At 56.5% G+C, this 19,279-nt stretch overlaps 7 protein-coding genes across 7 annotated transcripts; 3 read left to right on the top strand and 4 right to left on the bottom strand.

Moving 5' to 3' along the window:
• Window positions 1-1,785: 1,785 nt before the first annotated feature.
• EX895_003346 (uncharacterized protein) lies at window positions 1,786-3,441 on the top strand (the record flags this gene model as incomplete). The annotated part of the gene is made up of 1 exon (XM_029883944.1): window positions 1,786-3,441. The coding sequence occupies one exon, from the start codon at window positions 1,786-1,788 to the stop codon at window positions 3,439-3,441; it is 1,656 nt and encodes a 551-aa protein (XP_029739750.1).
• A 699-nt stretch (window positions 3,442-4,140) lies between these two features.
• On the bottom strand, window positions 4,141-4,771 carry EX895_003345 (uncharacterized protein; the record flags this gene model as incomplete). Its single annotated transcript, XM_029883943.1, has 3 exons — window positions 4,141-4,276; window positions 4,394-4,509; window positions 4,613-4,771. The coding sequence occupies 3 exons, from the start codon at window positions 4,769-4,771 to the stop codon at window positions 4,141-4,143; spliced, it is 411 nt and encodes a 136-aa protein (XP_029739749.1).
• Window positions 4,772-6,096: 1,325 nt separating this feature from the next.
• On the bottom strand, window positions 6,097-8,094 carry EX895_003344 (uncharacterized protein; the record flags this gene model as incomplete). Its single annotated transcript, XM_029883942.1, has 1 exon — window positions 6,097-8,094. One exon carries the CDS (start codon window positions 8,092-8,094, stop codon window positions 6,097-6,099), a length of 1,998 nt encoding a protein of 665 aa, XP_029739748.1.
• Window positions 8,095-8,467: 373 nt separating this feature from the next.
• On the top strand, window positions 8,468-10,000 carry EX895_003343 (uncharacterized protein; the record flags this gene model as incomplete). The annotated part of the gene is made up of 1 exon (XM_029883941.1): window positions 8,468-10,000. The coding sequence occupies one exon, from the start codon at window positions 8,468-8,470 to the stop codon at window positions 9,998-10,000; it is 1,533 nt and encodes a 510-aa protein (XP_029739747.1).
• A 175-nt stretch (window positions 10,001-10,175) lies between these two features.
• EX895_003342 (uncharacterized protein) lies at window positions 10,176-12,341 on the bottom strand (the record flags this gene model as incomplete). Its single annotated transcript, XM_029883940.1, has 1 exon — window positions 10,176-12,341. One exon carries the CDS (start codon window positions 12,339-12,341, stop codon window positions 10,176-10,178), a length of 2,166 nt encoding a protein of 721 aa, XP_029739746.1.
• Window positions 12,342-14,793: 2,452 nt separating this feature from the next.
• EX895_003341 (uncharacterized protein) lies at window positions 14,794-16,803 on the top strand (the record flags this gene model as incomplete). The annotated part of the gene is made up of 1 exon (XM_029883939.1): window positions 14,794-16,803. The coding sequence occupies one exon, from the start codon at window positions 14,794-14,796 to the stop codon at window positions 16,801-16,803; it is 2,010 nt and encodes a 669-aa protein (XP_029739745.1).
• An 872-nt stretch (window positions 16,804-17,675) lies between these two features.
• Window positions 17,676-18,652, bottom strand: EX895_003340 (uncharacterized protein; the record flags this gene model as incomplete). The annotated part of the gene is made up of 2 exons (XM_029883938.1): window positions 17,676-18,386; window positions 18,515-18,652. 2 exons carry the CDS (start codon window positions 18,650-18,652, stop codon window positions 17,676-17,678), a joined length of 849 nt encoding a protein of 282 aa, XP_029739744.1.
• Window positions 18,653-19,279: the final 627 nt, after the last annotated feature.

Genomic DNA, 19,279 nt, shown 5'->3' with positions numbered 1-19,279 from the left:
CGAGAGAAATTTCGACAACAGCATGCCTATGTACAATGTGCGTGCATTGGCAATGGCCGCGCAGCAGGGGAGGTGCCAACCTACCGGTCAAATCACGACGTTCTTTTGCGGCACCATCCCACGTTCCATCTCGAACAGGAGCACGTAGACACACAGCGCACCACCACCTCACAGAAAGTCAAAGAAGTCTGCGATAATACACATAAAAGAAAAGAAAAAACAAATGGGACCCTGGCTGGTTTCGGATTGCCGATGATCAAAGGTGAGACATTGAACGCGTTGGGCCTTTGCCGAGTCCGCACGGGTTCAATTGACACAAGCGCCATTTGGCAGCCTCGTGTTCATCATTCAAGCGTGCGAACCACCGACGAGGGGCTTGCTTACTTGCCAAGGCTCGAACAGCCAACGAGACGAAAACGAGAAAGGAGAGAGAGAAGGTATCTCATCGTCTCGCTTGTTTAGTACGCAAGCGGGATCTTGGCTGGCCTCTTCTCGGTCAGGCGAAATTTGTCGCAAGAGGAAACGACCAAAAGTACAAACGTACGGAATTGCGCCACTTTTGCAGGATCAAGGTCCTCTCGCTTCGGCAAGAGCCTGACGGTGGGTGCGCGTGGACTCGTTGCCGCTTACTGTATCTGTCTGTGGGCAATGCGGCGTCGAAATGAGATCGTTTTCAAGCGAGATACACGCTAGTAATGACACACATACTCTCGGGATCGTTTCCGTTACCGCTTGATCCTCTTTGGGTTTGCAATGTTCGATGGTTGGAAGCCTGGAGAAGGGAGCAGCAACGCGGTTGAGAGAGAGAAAAAGAGTCAGGGTCCTCCGGCCCAAGAAAGAATCTCTCAGCTGGTTATTCGTAGCCGAGCCAGATGCAGATACACAAAACAGATTGAGGTCACAATCCTCTCTCTATTTCGACTCTTTTGGCTTGGCCTTCCCTTAAGCGAGAGTTTGCTTCGGCCCGCTTTTGACAAAGAAAGGCGGAAACGTTTTCGGTCCCACCGAGACAGTTCTCTAGCCTTCCTTGAGACGGTGTAGCTGACGTTGCAATGCAGCTCTGCAACAGAGAGACGGCTCAGCAGCGAGTGTTTGTGGGTGGGGTTTGGCCATTGGCCATTCTACGACACGTTGCTTTTCCCTCTCGCGCTCGCTCTCTCCGACGATAGTTGTCTACCCGCGATCGGTCGGAGCTCAGAGTCGGACGTGCATCATCAAGCATTGCTGCACCCTGGACATCTGCATCTGCATCAATTTGAGCTTCAGCAGCAGCAGCACCAGCAGCAGCAGCCCGACGTGCCTTTTGCTCGCTTTGCCTTGCCCATGCGTTCCGTTCCTTGCCTGCGCCCACACGAAAGTGCGCTCTTGCCTTGCGCGCTCTGCTTTCTGCTCAGCCTAGCCATTCCTGATTGGCTTGGTGCATAGCAGCTCCTCCTCCTTGTTCTTTACAGCTTTACCTCACCACCATCATTCCCGTTCGTCTTCCTCTTTGTCGGTGACGAGCAGCTTCTTCTCGTCTTTGTCGTGCAAGCACGCACCGAGCTTTGTTGATCTTGCGGCCGTCGATTTGGCTTGGCAAGCACGTCTCGAGGCGTCAATCACTGGCCACTTCGCTTCACTACCACCAGCTCTGCACCATGACCCCATCATCCTGAACTTCGTCCTTCACCTAGTTCCTCCGTCTCCACCAGCTTATAAAGTCGGCTAGACGCAGCAGCAGCAGCGGCAGCACCACACCCGTCCCATCCCGATATCCTTATTCACACTCGTTGAGAGCACACCAAGATGGGTGCTTGCATGTCTACGAAAGCCGTGGTGGCTGAGGAAGTCAACCCGGTGCCTCACCCGCAAGCAAGACGAGTCTGGCTCGTCTCGACCCCCGTCGATTCCCGGGACGTACCACAGGACCTCATCGGTATCGACGCCGATGGCCTCAGAGCCGCCATGCGCAATCGCGGCCTTGAGACGGAACACTGGGCCTTGAAGGTCGATCCGCAAGCCGACGTCAAGGCTGAACCCAGCATCTTTGACATCACCGTTCAAGGCGGCAGCTTGGTTTCGCAGGTGCATTCCACTTCGAGCCCCTATTGGAAGGGCATCACCCGTCGTGTAGCTATCGGCTGGACCCTCTGGACAGACGAAGAGATTGTCCAAGCCTGCAAGCTTCTCATTCAAGCGCGACCCAAGTACGACGGCCGCACCAACAACTCGCAGATGCTGGCACGCCTTTTGGGCCGTCATGTTGACTATGTGCCCGCGCCCGCTCAGCAGACCGAGACGGCGACAACGCCGACGTCTACAAGCCCAAGCGGTAGCATCCTCAAGACCGACTCGTCCACTCACGATGCCGCCTTGACACCGGGCAACAATCGTTCTCAGATGACGCTTGACTCTGGTGCACAGAGTCAAAGAAGCCATTCGATCGAGTCGGATGCTAACGAGAGCAAGGCTGGCCCGGAGAGCAACGTTTCTCGCGTTCCAGCTAGCATCCGAAATAGTCAGAGGATGAGTGTTCACCGTCCTCCTCTCATCCACTTGTCCACCGCTCCCTCGGCTGCAGCGTCCGAAGCGGGCGTCTTGGTGCGGCCCACGCTGCAGCGATCGGCAGAGACCGACTCGGGGTCGTCATCGCCAACGACGGGGTCGGTGCGCATGTCGCTACCACCGCAGCCACGACACCTGCAGCAGCAACAGCAGACGTCGTCGCCGCTCAACCCATCCCACCGCATGCATCGTCAGACCGCCTCCGAACTCCAACCCCAGGGACGAGCGCGCACCCACTCGGACGCTGCTGCTGCTTATGCCACAATGAGCGCTGCTGACCGTCGCATGACGATGGACGGTACTGGTCGCGTGCCTCGTGCTTCTCGTCGACGCAGCGAGGCACCCGCTGAATGGCTGGTTGAGATGCCTAGTGGTGGTGGTGCTGACGCGCGCTTCAGCTCTGTGCGCTCTCGATCAGGCCAGGGCCGCGACATGCGTCGAGACTCGGTCCTGAGTTTGGGTGGCGGCAGCGGCAGCGTGACCGCTTCGCCTTCGATGGGTGGTTGGGGTGCTCACTCGGGATTCCCTGCTGCCCCATCGATGGTTGGTATGCCTACGATGCCGAGTATGCAGGGCATGCCAATGACTGGCTTTGGTGCTCCTTCACAGATGGGTGGTGGCATGGGGATGTTCCCACCTCCTAGCCCGTCGATGATGTTCAATTCTGGAGCACTTCAAGTTCCCATGCCTTACTTTGCCACGCCACAGATGCCGTTCTTGCCATCGATGCCTATGCTTGCTCCTCCGTCACCTGGATTCTACTCGCACGCTTCGAGCGGGGTGCCCACTCCACCGGAGAGCCCACACATCGCGACTGCGCATCTGCCCAAGTCGCACGTTCCCGAGATCATGTTGAGTCCTCCGGTCAGTTCTCAGCAACGCCACCACCGGCAGTAGTCGCATTGCTTTATGTTTCGTTTTTCGCTCTAGCGGGTTTAGCAGGACATTCTTATTCTTTCTTTTTGCATAGTTGAATCATACCCCTTCCGTTCGTTCGCCTGTTGTTTGATGATGAGGTGTGGGGAGAGCAGGAGATGCGGTGTGAGAAGAGATGTGAGGAAAGAAGCAAAGCGTGCGTGGATAAGGGAGGTTGGCAGAGGGCACGGCGTGATGGCTGTTGGGTGGGACGGTGGGTATGACTTTAGCTCTCGGGTCGCTCCTTTTGGATCTCGCCCTCCTCCCAGTTATTCTCTCTGGCTCTCTCTTCTTGCGCTGGCCTCCCGAGCTGGTGGTGCATGTTTGAGTCGCTTGAGTCGCTCGCTCACTCGCTCACTCTCTTCTTCTCGTGCTTGAAATCGAGTTTCGAGCTGGCGGTGCTCCTCTTTTTCTTTCCTCCTCGAAGCATTACATGTCGCTCTGCAAGCAAGCTGATAACTCAATGACACAACAAGCCGGTGTGTCTGCATTCCGCTTCATACACATACAAAATACACCGCACGAGCGGTATGGACGGACATAGAAGTAAGCATGTAGTCTTTTTCTTCGCCCTGGAGGGGAGCGCGAGTTATGAGAAGGGAATACAGAGAGATGCAGCAGTGTAGGGTGTTGAACACACTCGCAGGGGCGAGTGATGCGGGAAAGAAAGAGAGGTGGCGTTTATTCGTCGGTCTTGGCAGCTTTGCTGTCTTCGTCGTTTCCCTCGTCGTCGGCTTTCCTCTTGCTGCCTGGGCCTGCTCCGTCTTCGTCTTCTTCATCCTCTTCCTCGTCGTCGTCGGCTGCTTCTTCGTTGTCACTGTTTGTTCGAAAATGCATTTAGTACAAGGAGAGGAGAGTGACGGAGAGAAGTTCAGTGTCAGTTTAATCTCAGCAAATGTGGGAAAAGAGTTCGAGAAGGTGAAGAGTGACTTACTCTTGTGCTTCTTCCTCGTCGGCCTCTTCGTCATCACCTTCTACGACGGCGGCGTCGTCTTCATCCTCCTCCTCTTCTTCGTAGTCTCCTTCCTCGTCGTCGTCCTCGTCTTCCTCCTGCGCAACCCAACAGTACAAAGCAGAGTCGGTGTGTCAGCAACACTTCTCACGATACAGGGGGCGGAGAAATAGAGAGGGAAAGTAGGGGTGGATGGCTTACAAAGTCTTCGTCCTCCTCATCGTCCTCGTCTTCATCGGCGGGTTCCTCGGTAGCGTCCTTCTCGGGTACCTTGGCAGCGTCGTGCTGGCTGTCCGTGACAGACTCTTCAATTCCGCCCACCTCGGCGGTAGCGTTGGTCTTGGCGGCTGCGTCGGACATTGTGTGGCTTCTTTTCGCTAAAGAGGGGTAGGTGGGGGTGGATGTGGTGCGGGTCGGAATCCGTGTGAGAGGGGTGGGAAGCGGAGTAATCTAAAAACGAAAGAAGTAGTTGCGTCCTCGATGGTCGGTGTTGGTGGTTTGAGATCAAGATGCGATGAATTGACAGGAGTAAAGAGAGACAGAGAGTTGAGGAGAGGGCAAGAGTGTGCCAGCGACCAGACCAGAATGACACAGTGGATGAGGCTGGCGGGAGGGTGCTGAGTTGACGTTGACGGCCCGCGGGCGGCAGCGCTATACAGGTTCGCACCAGTCATCTCTCTTAATGGGCTAATTACTACTACTCTACGCCGTGTACGCTCCCAGATGAAAACGCGAAGAAATCCTCAGCCCTGGTCTTGCCACACGGCCACTTTCGATACTGCTGCTGTCAACGCGACTTTGTCAAGGGCAGCAAGCCAAAGAGAGGCTGGCTGTTCGTTTTTCCACAAGTGTGCATCGAACCTGCATTGCATCGCATTCGGTAGAGATTCCAATTTGGGCAGTGCGGCAGACTGCACCGGCTAAAAAGAAAGGCGTGGTCTGAGCGCACACAAGACATCCCTCGAATCCTCCGACGCATCCGCAACCGCAACCGCAAAACGGACGAGGGGACGCGTCACGAGTTGTTCAATCATTGCCTGCCCGCTCATTCCGAAAGAGCACCCATCTTTGTCCAAGTCAGTCCTACCGTACACGCACCTGTCGTTCACACCAGCTCTCAAATAATACCTTCTGGTCAACAAACCGATTTGTGTTGCCGTAAGGATTCGAAGCAGTATGCGAGACAACCCCGAATAAAAAGCGTGATCGTCTGACGGCGATGAACCCGAAGAATTCTGTGATACAAACGCGCACTGACCAATGCGGGTTTTGTGTTTTCAGCATTTCTCGCTCGCGAGGCACGCAAACAAGGGGAAAGAAAAGGTCGAAATGGAAATTACTCAACTTCTATTTCCTCTTCCCTTTTTTTCTCTGCACGATGATGAGGTGCTTGGGCTGTTGCTGCCAAACAGTGCCAGACCGCCCGATTTGCGCATGTCCGCCGCCCCTTCGATGTCGCGATCCCAAAAATAGAGGCTCGCTTGGAATGTCGACGTGCAACCACCGGATTCGGGTCACTCGTATGTGTATCTGTCTAGATCTAACAAGCCAGATATTAGAAGCCAGAACACTCACCAATAGAGACTTCACGCTTCGTCGAGGTCCCATCGGAGTCTGCAGACAACATGAGCTGATATTATGCAGAGTTGATAGTAGTCGAGCAGCTTGCCATCTTGCGATGGCAGCTAGACGACAAGGTTGGGAATCTTGCCATCGAGACATCCGAAAGGTGTAGGCTTCCAGTCTGCGGGGGCCATGCTCCAGCCCGTGGGCATGTTGGTAGTAGTAGTAGTAACAGCAGCAGTAGCACCGTCCCTTGCGCAAGCTTCCGCTGTAGTGTCAACGTGAGACGCGGCTAGAGCGACAGCTGCATCCGCTTCTTCCTCGCCGTTGTCCTGCCCTTGCTCTTCCGTACCTGATGGAGCCAGTGTCACGGCCTCCATCTCCACCAACCGCCTCTGCATGGCCTTCAACTGCGCCTCAAACCCAGACTCGTCCCCCTCCTCGTCCTCCTCCTTCGCCTCCTCTGCTGCCTCCGTGAGCGCACCTTCAGACGACTCCAATCCTGCGTGTGCAGTGACAAAAGACGACACCTTGAGCACGTCTACCAGAGGCCCAATCCTCGCCTTCAGCTCCGCGTTCCTCTCGCACAGGAACTCGAGCAGTGACACGGAGCCGGTCGAGCGGAAGGGCAGACACATGTCCACCACCTCGGCGTCCGTGATGAGTGCCGTCGGCGCTCTCAGTATGGCATTGCCAGTATTGGATGCAGGCGGGACTGTGGTCACGAGGTACCGGATCCACGCTTCGGCTGTTGGACGGTATCCGGAACTAGCGAATGCTGCGGGTTTCCACGATTGGCTGCTTGGGTCCGCGTCAGAGTCGTCACGCGCCCGTGCTAAGGTAGCGTGTTCTGGATCTGTGAATGAGCCTGGCTCGCGGACGACGGCATCAACAAGCTCTTCGACGAGAAGCTGTCCAAAGATGGGCCCGAACGTATCGCGCAGGTACCCAAGCAGAGGTATCCACAGACTGGTGAGTTCGGAGGGCAACGCGACAGCCTCGTCCTTCGCAGATGCTGAGACTCGCTTAGTTTTGCCCAATGGAATCAACCCTCCAGGCTGGATCAGCTGATTCACCAAGTCTGAAAGCGCCGACTTTGTGCACTCGTCCACGTCGTCGGGATCCATCACCGCCGCCCCCCTCACGTCCATCTCTTCGTCTTTGCCCTTTTTATTACTCGACGCCTTGTCAATCAGCTGCGCTGCATAGTCTGGCTCCAGGGTACGTATGCGCAGTACGAAACCAGCAACCTGCTTGTACAGTCGGCGAAAGTCGTCCTTGGACTTGTTGACCAGGCTGCGATCGCGTGTCACTTGCTTCGCCAGTTGGCGGTACGTCTTGAGCGTATGACGGAGGTCCTGAAGCGCTTTGCGACGCTCTTTTGTTCGTGAAGCGTGTTGCTGCTCCTCCTCGGTGGCGACAGCAGTCTTGCTGGTCGAGGCTCCACTGATGGCTTGAGCGGCCGCAGAGGAAGACTCTGCTCGGTCGACATCCATTTCTTCGACGCCGTTCTGCGATCGGCCATGCGGTCCAGATCTGACCGGGAGCGCACTCGGACCTTCGAACAGCTGCGGAACCCAAAAATGGCGGTGAAGCCATGCTAGTGCAGAGCCAACTGCTTGTCTGCAAACACCGATACTGGGCAACTCCTCGTGCGTAGCCGCGTGGCGAATCTCGACAAACCAAAGCGGAAGACCGATTCGCGTGGCAATCGCAGCAATGGACTGCGCAAAACCACCCGTCTGATGCGAGTCCACCACGCTATTGACAAAACGTGTCAGCGCCAAGCTGTAGTTGAGCCTCACACCCAGCTCGGCGCCTCCTCCCATCTGTTCGAGCGCATACCGCGGCGAGGGTGTCGAAGCAGCCTCATTGCCAAATGTCGAAACTGCAATCTGCTGCATGGTCTCGTCGAGGATGACGCTTTGTACGAGAAGAGCGGTGGTCTCAACCGCGAAGGGGCAAGCGGACCGGTTGATCCATAGCTGGACGGTCGAAAGGGCATGATGACGCTCTGCTACGCTGAAGGGGCGTTGCGGATCCGGATAGAGGTTACGGTAGACCTCGAGTAGGTCTGCGTGCCGCGAGTGGAGGAACGGTGACCTCTTAGGCGGCTTCATGGGGGCTGGACTACAGAAGCAAGTGGTGGTTAAGTGGTACTACGCATAGACGATGTCGAGATTCAACTTTCTTCTCGGAGTAAGAAAAATCAAGATTGACACTTCCGCATCCCGAACCAAAATCCAACTCAGGTTTATGACTAAAAAAAGACAACTTGTAGTCCTCTTACGATTGAGACTCGCCCCAGGCCTGCAGACTCAGCAATCACACGACAACAGCAAACACACGCAACACACGCAGAATCGGCTTTTCGTCAAAAAATGAGTTTTGTCTGACAGCGTCATCGAAAACAGCCAACGACACTCTGCTCCACCATCCCCATTCACCTCTCTCTTTCTTTCACTGAAAGAGATCGAACTGTGGCAGCCCAGCATGTCGTCGATCAATCTATCCTCAAGACCGAAACAACCTTACGTCTCTGTCTCGTGCCCGTACACAACATGTCGAGCCTCCATCGAATACCTTCCCCCAGCCAACGCCGACCTCGCTGCGCTACCTTCCCACGAGACGTCGTTCACCGTCACATGCTGTAGCTGCAACAAGCAGTTTGAGCCTCCAGGAGCAACAAAGATGGTGCGTGAAGCACGCAAGTCTGGTGGCAAGGACGTTGCACGCAAACGACGCATAGGCACCGATGACAACCCGCTCGACATGACGTATTACGACATCCTCGGCGTGCCCGCCAGTGCAACGATCGAAGAGATCAAGAAAGCGTATCGAAAGCTCGCCATCAAGCTTCATCCGGACAAGAACCCGAATGACCCGGAGGTGGAGGAAAAGTTCAAGGAGCTCGCGACGGCGTACCATGTACTGTCGGATGCCGAGCTGAGACACAAGTACAACGAGTTTGGCGCGAGCACGCCTGGTTTGACGCCCGAAGACGGTTTTGTTGATCCGGAAGAGGTATTTGGGTCGCTCTTCGGCGGTGAGCGCTTCGCCGACATCATTGGAACCATTTCGATCGGCAAGGACATGAAGGAGGCGCTGCAGCAGGACTCGGACGACTTGGAGCGCCAGGCCAACGGCGACGACTCCGCTGCTGCCACTGGTGAAGCGGGTGCCGACGGCTCTGTCTCCTCGTCTTCCAAGCCCGCCCTCACGCCAGAGCAGAAAGCAGCCAAGGAGGAAAAAGAACGCAAACAGACTGCCGAGCGCGAAAAGCAGCGTCAAGAGCGAGTTGCCAAACTCGTCGAGAAGCTCATTCGCAAACTCAGCATCTACACCGAAAGCGTACGCAACGCCAACGACCCCGTGCTCGAAAAGGAAGTCGAAAAGAGTTTCCGCGAGATCACACGCCTCGAGGCCGAGGAGCTCAAGAACGAGTCGTACGGCGTCGAACTGCTCAACGCCGTCGGCTTTGTTTACTCGGCCAAGAGCAAGCACTATCTAGCCAGCACCGGCTTCCTGGGCTCGTTCGGAGGCGTCTTTCACTCGGCTGCTTCGAGCATCCACGTGGTGCGTGAGACCGTGTCGACGGTTCGTGCCGCGCTCGAGTTGAAGAACGTCTTTGAGGAGCTGGCCAAGGCAGAGGAGGCCGGGATCACCGTCGAGCGCAAGAGGGAGCTGGAGGAGCAGGCGGCGGAGAAGGGAATGCGCGCGTTGTTCAAGGGCGCCAAGCTTGAGGTTGAGAGCGTCATTAGGGAGGTGAGCGAGGCCGTGCTGTACGACTCCAGTATTGGCAAGGAGACGCAGCGTCTGAGGGCGCAGGCCTTGGGCATCGTCGGTGAGATCTATATGGGTGTTAAGAAAGATAAGGAGGATGCGACTGGGGCGGGCGCAGCGGAAGGTAACGACGACTATGTCAAGGTGGAGACCAAGGCGTCAAAGGACAGAGATTCAAAGTCGCAACAGCAGCAGAATGCTCAGCAGCATGCTCAGCAGAAGTCGCCGCCACAACCATGGTGATTGCTGTTGCCCTCATTGTTTTGTTTAGATACCACACCGTGCATCGACTGCAACTTGCTGCATAACTTACAGACCAGTCACTTCGCCCGTAACAAGCCGTGAAGAGCCGCGGAGATTGTTCATTGTCAGTGCTTCCAGCCATGCCAATACTGCCGCAAGCAGAGGTTAAGCTAAGTTATGCAACGGGCGGGGTGCTCCATCGATGCACCGTCCGTGGTCGGATCCTCAACGAGCTTGATGCAGGACTCACCCTCGCCGCCGTTCCCGCCACTGCCACGTCGGCCACCGCATCCTGCTGGCTGCTCGCGCTCTGCGCATGGCCGCCATTGCCATTTGCAGCCATAGCCCCAGCAATGGCTCTCTGCAGCGTCGCATAATCTGCATCGCCCTCCGGCAACTCCATCTTCCCCTCCTGCTGCAGAACCTGTGACCGTGAAGGCATTAACTCGTAAAACAGCATATACGGATTCTCCTGCTTGACCTGCTGAATCGTCGCCCGCGTAACGCTCTCGTCCGAGATCCTCAACCACCCATCTTTATCCGCAGCTGCTGCTGTTTCACCTGCGTCATTGATTCCATCGTACCCCACCTCGTACGCCGGTACACGCTTGAACGCAATATAGTGTCCAAAGGAGTGCGAACCGTAGTGCACAACGATCGCTGCGAGACGATACACCGATTCAGACCTCCCTTCGGTCCTATCGTTACTTCTGCTATGCGAAGGGTTCGAGTTCATGGCTAGGCGACCATCCAGTGAGATACTGCCCTGCAAGGTGAAGTCGCCTAGGTCGAGGTATTCCGGAAACAGCACGTGTCGGTTATTCTTGGATGGGGCCCACGAAGACGCCGAGTAGGAAGACCGGTTGAGGTGCAATGCCAGAATGCGCGGCGGTCTCGAGATCATGATTTGCTTGGTGGACAGCCGGCTGATGGTCTTTTTGAGTGGCACATTGTTCAACACATTGTGCCACGGCGAAGCAGTGTCGTCGCTAGCCTGCTTCAGCTCGTCCTCCGAAAGACCTGACTGCAGGATGCGGTTCAGCTTGGCCTCTTTCGACCGCAGTTGAGCCAGCCGTTTCTTCTTGGCTGGCGTCAAGCCGGTGCCATTTGTAGAAGCATGAGCGTTGCCATTGACAGCGGCTCCATTTGACTTGGAAGCGACAGAAGCCGGACCCTTGGACGCAATATCTGCCTGCACACCCTGCAACGTGTTGCGCAGGGTGCAGTTCCAGCAGATCCAATCGACCTTCTCCAAGTCAGACCACAGCGCAAGGCATTCTTGCAACGAGCAGGCCGAGGTGCCCGTAATTTCCGATGTTCGTGTTCGCACATTGATTGCGGGCACCGAGAGTGAGATTTCAGAGGTAGAAAAGTGGCGGATGGCTTCGCAGTATCCGCAGTCGAGGCAGATGGTGCGCTGCGCCAAGAGCGCGTCGAAGGGTGAAATCATGAGCATGTCGTCGCTGCTGCTTGTGGATGGTGCGTCTGCCGAAGTTGTCGAGCCGTCGTCTGTCGCCATGCCAAGAACTTGCAGTGGGTTCGACGTGCCGTTGACCATGCTCTTGCTCTGGGCATGTGTCGGATCTGCGTACACGCCACGTCCGCTCCAAGAGAGGGAGGGCGCCATGAGCGCTCGAAGCCCTGCTTGCTCTGTGTCGAGCGCACTAGATCGCTCATGCTGAATGGCTTTTGCCTCGGTATCGACTGCTTCGTTGAGGAGTGCAAACAGCTCGTGGGCATCCTGTTGCTGGTGGGCACCTACCAAGCTCCTTATTGAGGAGGAAGGCAGGTTCTGCAGGGCGTGCACAAGCTGCAGAGGATTGATGGCGACATTGCGTTCTGCCGGAGTAGCAAGCTCTTGGATGAGCTCTAGCAGCGCATCGATGACGGGTGTGGGCGTATCCCAACGCTCTGCTTGCTGCACGAGGAAGTAGAGGTACTTGCGAAAGAGCGACAAGGATGAGATCGATTGCAAGGTGGAATTGAAGAAGCAAGTGTTGCCTGTATTGCGAAGGCCTTTATACTTCGGGTTGGACAAGCGAGCCCTTGATGAGGAAGAAGCTCTTGAGGAAGAGGCTGAAGCAGTCGAGCGAGGCCGCCGCAATGAGTGCGATTTGTCGGAGGAAGATGCGGACGGGGTATATGGATGAAGGCGTGATGCTGCTAACAGGCCTGGCTTGAGCATGTCGCTGTATGCAGCTAGGACGATGAGGAGGATGAGGAAGGTGCCGAGCACGAGCAGAGCCTGGACGGGAACCGTGGCCGGGAAGGGAAGCACGCCGAACAGTGGATAGGCTGGCCGAGCCGCAGGTTTGACGAGGACAAAGCGGTAGCTTCCCATTCCTGACTGCGCGTGCTTTCAGAATGAGATGAGCGGGAACAGTCGAGCCTTGGTTGAATGCGGCTTGACAAACAGGTTAGCAATAGAGTGCGGACGGCTTCATAAACTCGATGCAAGGGAAGGCTGCATGGGATGCTGCCCAGTCGACCGACTGCTCCAAGTGCAGTACGTCGACCGCAAGATGTTGAGTCTGGATCGCCGCAGATGTGAGCAGCCAGGGTTGTGCCAGACTGGATGGCCTTGATAAAGGTACAGAGCAAGAGTGACGATGCCTGTACGCACGATGCCGAGGAATAGATGCAGAGCGACGATGAAAGACAGGGGCCGCCTCGAAGCAAAAGCTTTGGCGTGGTCTGCTCAGCCGCAGGTGTCGTCCGTTGTTTTCTTCTGAAGTGGGGTTTTTTTTTTATTGACACCTCCACAACCCGAAAGCGAGCGGCGACGCCATACTTAGCAGCTTGCCTTGATCACGGTCAAGCTAATCCACTAATCCACTTCAGGCAAAGGCACAAAGTAGCATCAAAAAGTAATCTAGCAACCAGGACACTCAGCAGCTACTTGCGCTGCCTATCCTTTGACAGCTTGGTACCCTTACTGAAATGTACTGTGAGGTCTTGCTGGTTGGAGGGTCGGTGGCTTCTTGGCACCTTTTCGCTGACGCAGCTCACAGGCTCTTCGGAGAGTTGGACGGGGCTTCTCGGCGGGCAAATAGATGCTTCTGAGCGGTGGTCGTGGCATCCAGCAGCGGTGTTCGAAATGCGAAGGACGAATCAAGAGCCATCTTCACGATAGTACGAACTTGTGCTACACGAGCCGTGGTGCCCTACAAAAGCCTGCAATAGGATCACGACTTGCGCGGTCGTCCTTGTTGGTTCTTGCCGAGCTGATACAGAGACCAAGTTGCAAGACACCGACAGTATCTACTACATCTGCTATGGCTCACCGAACGTCTTGAGGACGATGATGGATAGCTGTACAGACCTATGCCTTTTCAAAAGCAATTCAATTCCGAGTCAGTGCAATTGAGGTCGTGGGCTGATTTCAAGATTCGACTACGACTGCTTGTGTTTCCGGTGGAACCGCGTTCTAAGCAATTTGTATTTACCATTACAAAAAAATGCTGCAGGGTGACCATTTGCGAAATCGGGCTCTGGTGCGTCGGCACCTGCTGAGATGACGGGCTTTCATTCTCAATTCACCCAATGAGGTGAATTGAACGAGAGAGTGTCACAGGAGTGCCAGAGAAATGCGACCGTCGAAGCGCGGATTGTGCAGCGAGGCGCTTCTCCCAAGGCAGTGCCGTCTCAGCAACCTGCTTTCTGAAAGCGTGGTTGTTGCGTCTCGTCAGTTCTTGCGCTGCGCCTCTGTTTGGTTCTGGGTGGGCCTCGACCTTCGACTGCTGCTGATTTGCTTTGCTTGGTCGCCCTGAACCGGACTTACAGCAACAGAGCAACGAGTCCTAAATTGGGTTGCTGGAGAGGTTGGGTCACGACGACCTCGACGCCGCTGCCGCCTCGCGCCTGGCTGCTGCTCCACACGAAAATGCGGCCCGTCTCTCATACTGCCTGTCTCCTCGTCGCTGTGGCTCCACTGTAGCTGTGCGGCCAAGAGCCCCCGCGTCTGCGTGTTCTCGGCTCTGCCTCGCGGACGATCGCCTCAGCCTCTCTGTCCTCTCGTGCCCGTTTACTGCCTGTACTCTGTTCCGCGCTAGTCACACTTCCAGCCATCCCAGGATGCGCTATCGTTAGATCCACTTTGCCTCGTCTCATCTCGTCTCATCGCTATCATCACCATCATTGCCACCGTTCGCACCCCTTCCGACGACGCTGGATTGACCCGACACTCCTCAACATCGAGTCGCTTATTCTTTCTTTCGTGGTCACGCTTGCATCTGACTCGATTCCGGCCCTTCCGAAGCACACCCTTTCATCCGCCAACAGACGCGCCGTCCAGCTGCCTTGCCTGTCTTTGTGCTTGCAAGCTGTTCCCCCCATTCGTCTTCTCAACATTCCATCCGTAACAGCTCGTTCTTCTTTCGCATCCACTCCGGCGGCGAAAGGTGCATCCCAATCGTCTTGTATCTCGCACAAGAAGCAACAATCCGCCGCGGAGATAAGACGCTTGGGCCTTCTCTTTAACGCTCGACCTGTTTCCACATAGCTTTGTGCGGATCACTGTTCTTTTTAATTCGGTCGCCATATCTCTGCCTCGGCCATTGTTTCCCACTCACAGCAACACCACGCCAGATCACCGTCGCGACACTTCTTCTCTATAAGGCACTGTACACCACCGCGCCGCGCCATCCACGTCGAATCGTTCAGTCACATCGATCGGCTTCCTTACGCAACTACCCGAACCGTCTGTATCTTCAGCATATCGGCCACCGCAATCCTCTGCTTCCAGCGTATTAGGCTTGGAACGGACAGCAGTGGAGATGGAGATGAACGCCACCATGTCCTCCTACCAAGGCTCTGGTGCCAATAGTCCCGCCATCGGTCACGGCCCCAACAGCCAATTTTCGCATCCCATCGTTGGCACGTCATTGACCGCTCCCGCTTCGCCTTCAGGTGCCTACACAGCTTCGGCGCTTGCCTACGCCAACGCTCAACTCTCCCAGTATGCGGCCACTGGGGGTTCAGCTGCTATACCCGCCCACCTCAACCCACATGCTCTCAGCTCTGCCCTCTCGGATTACTCAATCAGTCTGCCCAACTCGGCGGCTTCGTCTCCTGGCGCTACCCCACGCCGCCTTCCTGGCACCGGCACTTCGACTCCCGGGGGCAACTCGCGTGTGGCCGCAAGCGCCATCACGGGCAAGCGACTCAACTGGAGCGAGATGATCTGCCAGACCATCGCCGAAAGCGAGAGTGGTCGTCTCGTCATCCAAGACCTTTTTGAAGGCATGTGTTCCAAATTCCCCGAGATCCGCGAGTGGGCCTTTGGCAAGGATTGGGAGGCGCGCGTCAAGAACCGCATCAAGTCGACCCTCTCGATCAAGGGCAACCTCTTTGTCAAGGTGCCCAGGCCCAGCAGCGCCGCTGGAAAAGGTAGCTGGTGGACGCTCAGCCCCGAAGCGCAGGAAGCCTGGAAGACGGGCCGTGTGGCCAATGTCGTCAAGAACAATGCCCACAGTCGCGCAGGCAGTGCAGGCCCAAGCAGCATCCACGGCTCGCCCGTCCGAACTGTCAGCTCCAAGTTCGGACCCTCTTCCCATACCACGAACCCACCTTACCTGATTCAAGGCTCGCACGCGCATCAAAACCATAGTCAGCGTACCTCCCCGCTCGGTCTCGGTCTCAACCAGGCCGCCAACAACTATGGAAGCCCGTTGGCCAACAATTTCAACTTTGGTGAGTCCCTGCCGCTTGTTGGCGCAGCTTCGCAGGGCAACAGTGCTTTGCCAAGCAATCTCGGTCTTTCTGGCGACGACTCGAGCTTAGCGTTGAGTGGTGGCCAGCAGCAGCAGCAGCAGCCGTCCTCTCAATCGATGCAAGACCAAGCGCAGAACGCGCAAGCGAACATAGCCACCCAAAACTTTGCCAATCTCGCCTTCTTGCAGAACAACGCACCTCAGCCTCTGGGCACGGCACAGAGCGTGCCACATCTCGGCGGTCCGCAGTCGATGCCGTTCCCGGCTCAGGGGCAAGACCTTTCGGCTGCCAACCTGGCCCAGTTCGCGAATTTTGGCGACGCGGATTACGCCGCGCTCTTTGCGGGCATCCCTGGGTTCGATGCCAATGCCTTTGCATCTCCCAACAATACCAACAACGGGCAGGGCAACATGGGCATGGGCGCCTACCAGATGGAACAGAACAACCATCCGTTTGGCGGCAGCATCCCAGGCGCGTACACTTTGTTGCAGAATCAACAGCAGCAGCAGCAGCAGCAGCAGCAGCAGCAGCAGCCGGGTCAGGCGAACAACAATGCGTACGGCAGCTTTGGCAGCAGCATGTACGCCAACCTACAGCAAGGGTCTCAACAGCAGATGCCTGGGCAAGCGCAGCGCAACAATCTCAACCAGAATCAAGCACAGGGGACACCTTTGCAGCAAGCTCAGTCGTTGCCGCCGCAGCAGCAGTCGCAGTCGCAGTCACAGCCACAGCAAGGTCAACAGCAGCAGCAACCGCAGCCGCAGCAGCCTCAGTCACAGCAGCAGGGCGCGAACAGTAGCAACAACAATAACAACAATAATAACGGCAGCAGTGGCATGGCTTCTGGCTATAACGGCAACTTTCCGGCTTCGAGCCCGTTTCCGCCAAGTAACGGGTTGGAGGGTCCTTCGCCGGCCGATTCGACGTGGTTCTCGTTTACGCCGTTGGTGCAAGCAAACGATAGTAATGAGGGTAACAACTCGTCGTCGGCGCTGGGACAGTTGGGTGGAGAAGGGTCGCGAAAGCGCAGAACCTCGGAGGGTTTACGTGATCTAGCCGACTTCCAGCTGCCGCCACCTCAGTCGGGATAGCCAGCCTGCAGCAATGCGCGGTTTCGGGATAGATAGATACCTCTCCGTTTCTGCACCCTTTTTCTTCTTCATTCACTCTGCTTCTCCACACGGATCGTCCAATCGATCTGCTCCGGTCTCTCTCTCTCTCTCTTTCGCTCCTTGTGCCTCCGATCTCGTTTATCTTTATTTGTACCCATGGATTGCTTGCTCGTCTGTGTGCGCATCGCGTGCGTCTTTCGGAAACAGTGCGCAACAATGTGAGTCAAGAGTGTTGACAGAGTGCGACGCGGTGACAGCATATGACAGCGAAACACGTGTTGCTTCCCCTTCCACGTGCCGTTCCAAATCAGAGAGACCCTCGCACCCTCAAACGAACGCGTCTTCCTCACCATCCGCAACTTGTGCCTCACCGCATCCGCTCACCTCTACACCGTCTCACGACTTCGCTGCAAAATTGAACAGGGGAGGAGAACTTATTGACATTCAGTCGCGAGAACGCGAAGAGACAACGGAAGCTTTCGTACATCAGGAGGATGGGAGTTGAGAAGGATATCGTTAGGCCCTAAAGACGGGGGTTGCGTCATGAGAGAGAGCCGTCTATTAAAGGCGTGCAGGTGGTATTTGTTGCTTTGTCGCGAAACGGGGGAATCATGGTGCATGATCGAACCTTGTCGAGTTCGGGGGGTATAGTCAAGCTCGCTGGTGAGAGAGAGAGCAGCGTGTCCACAGAGAGTGAGACACATTCCGCTTCTCACGGGAGCAAGAGGAGGACAAGAGAGAATCAAAGAGCCGCGGACCCGGAAACGGAAAGAGGGCATGCAGAAGAATCCGGAACAGGTGTATCGTCAGGAGAAGAGGAAAGCAGATGCAACCGTCAAGGGAGGATCGCTTTAAGCAGCAGCAGCGACGGGCGCAACGGCAACAGGGGCAGCAGCAGTGGGAGGGGCAATGACATCCTCGGCAACCTTCTCGGTGACGGGGCTGGCCTCCTGCTCCTCAGTAGCAGCAGCAGCCTCAGCCTCAGCAGGGGCGGCGGTCTCCTCGGCGGGCTTCTCCTCAGCCTTCTTGGGCTGCTTGTGGAAGAGGGCACCGAACTTGCCGCTCAGACGACGACCAAGCTTGATCTTCTGAGCAGCAACGTCGGGGGCGGCAGCGTCACCCTTGGCGGCCTCGTCGATCTTGACATCCTTGGCCTCCTCGGCGGCAGGGGCGGCCTCGGCGGGGGCGGCGGCCTCCTCGACAGCGGCGGGAGTCTCTTCGACAGCAACAGGGGCAACAGCAGCCTCCTCGGTGGATTCGACTGGAGCAGCAGCTTCCTCAACGGGGGCGGCCTCCTCGGCGGTGGGCTCCTCCTTGGTGGGAGTAGCGGGCTTCTCCTTCTTGGCGGTCTTCTCCTTGAAGGCACCGATGAGCTTGCCGAGGAACGACTGGCGCTTCTCCTTCTTGGGGGTGGTCTCTTTGGCAGACTCCTCGGTGGCAGCGGCGGCCTCTTCGGGCTTGGCCTCCTCAGCAGCAGGGGCAGCCTCAGTAGCAGCGGTCTCCTCGGTGGCGGGGACAGCCTCGGTGGTGGCAGCTTCCTCAATGGCTGGGGCGGCGGCAGCCTGTCGGGATACGCAGGGATAAGAGAGGGGGTCCGTGTTAAGACAGTCAGTACTCTTCAGTCTGGAGCAGACTGCAGCAGGAAGAGATGATGAAAAGCTCATCAAGAGGACGGAAGAGTAACACTTACGGTCTCGACAGGGGCAGAAGCCTCCTCGACGGGAGCAACAGCAGCCTCGGTGACAGCGGGAGTCTCCTCAACGACAGGAGCGGCGACCTCCTCGACGGGAGCGGCGACGGCAGGGGTGGTCTCGGGAGCAGCAGACATGGCGATTGTAGCAGGTGGTGGTTGAACAAAGGTCGAAGGGTGGTGGTGGACGATGTGATTGTCGATGAAGACGAGAAAAACGAAAAGAGGTAGGTGTTGCAGAGATGAGGAAAGGCTGATGATGATGCGCAGTCGACTATATAAAGGAGAACGAAACGTGACCAGCAGACAGGCAGACTGCGCAGACAAGCGTGCGGCAGGCAATAATTCAAAGGGGGGAGCGGAGCAGCCGCACTCCTTGTGTTTTCTGTTTGGGCCTTTCGGAGCGCTTCGCTGACTTTCTCTCGCAAGGTGCAAGCTTGGATGGGGGGGAAGGGCGTGACACGCACGCTGCCAGCAGCCAGCCCCTTTTCGACAACACTCTCCGACTCTGCACTCGGTCAACTACCACAACAACCAACGCTGTGTCTGAAAACTGTGCTGTGGTGGGTTGATCTCGGCAGAGCCGAAACACAGGGCCAATCAACATATTTAAATTGCATCGACATGGGCAAGACAAGGTGCATGCGCAGGAGCAGGCAGATTCGCCAAGTTAGACCTGCAGGAGCAAGAAAGAGTGTCTCCTCTCAAAGGCAAGCCTCCTGCCTACCAGCGTTAGTTCGTGCGTGCGCGCGGATATCGAGAGCG

Source organism: Sporisorium graminicola, chromosome SGRAM_20 (assembly GCF_005498985.1).
Source record: "Sporisorium graminicola strain CBS 10092 chromosome SGRAM_20, whole genome shotgun sequence".
Taxonomy (NCBI): Eukaryota; Fungi; Basidiomycota; class Ustilaginomycetes; order Ustilaginales; family Ustilaginaceae; genus Sporisorium; species Sporisorium graminicola.
Note: the sequence above shows the minus strand (reverse complement) of the source record. Positions and strands in the feature narration are given on the sequence as shown.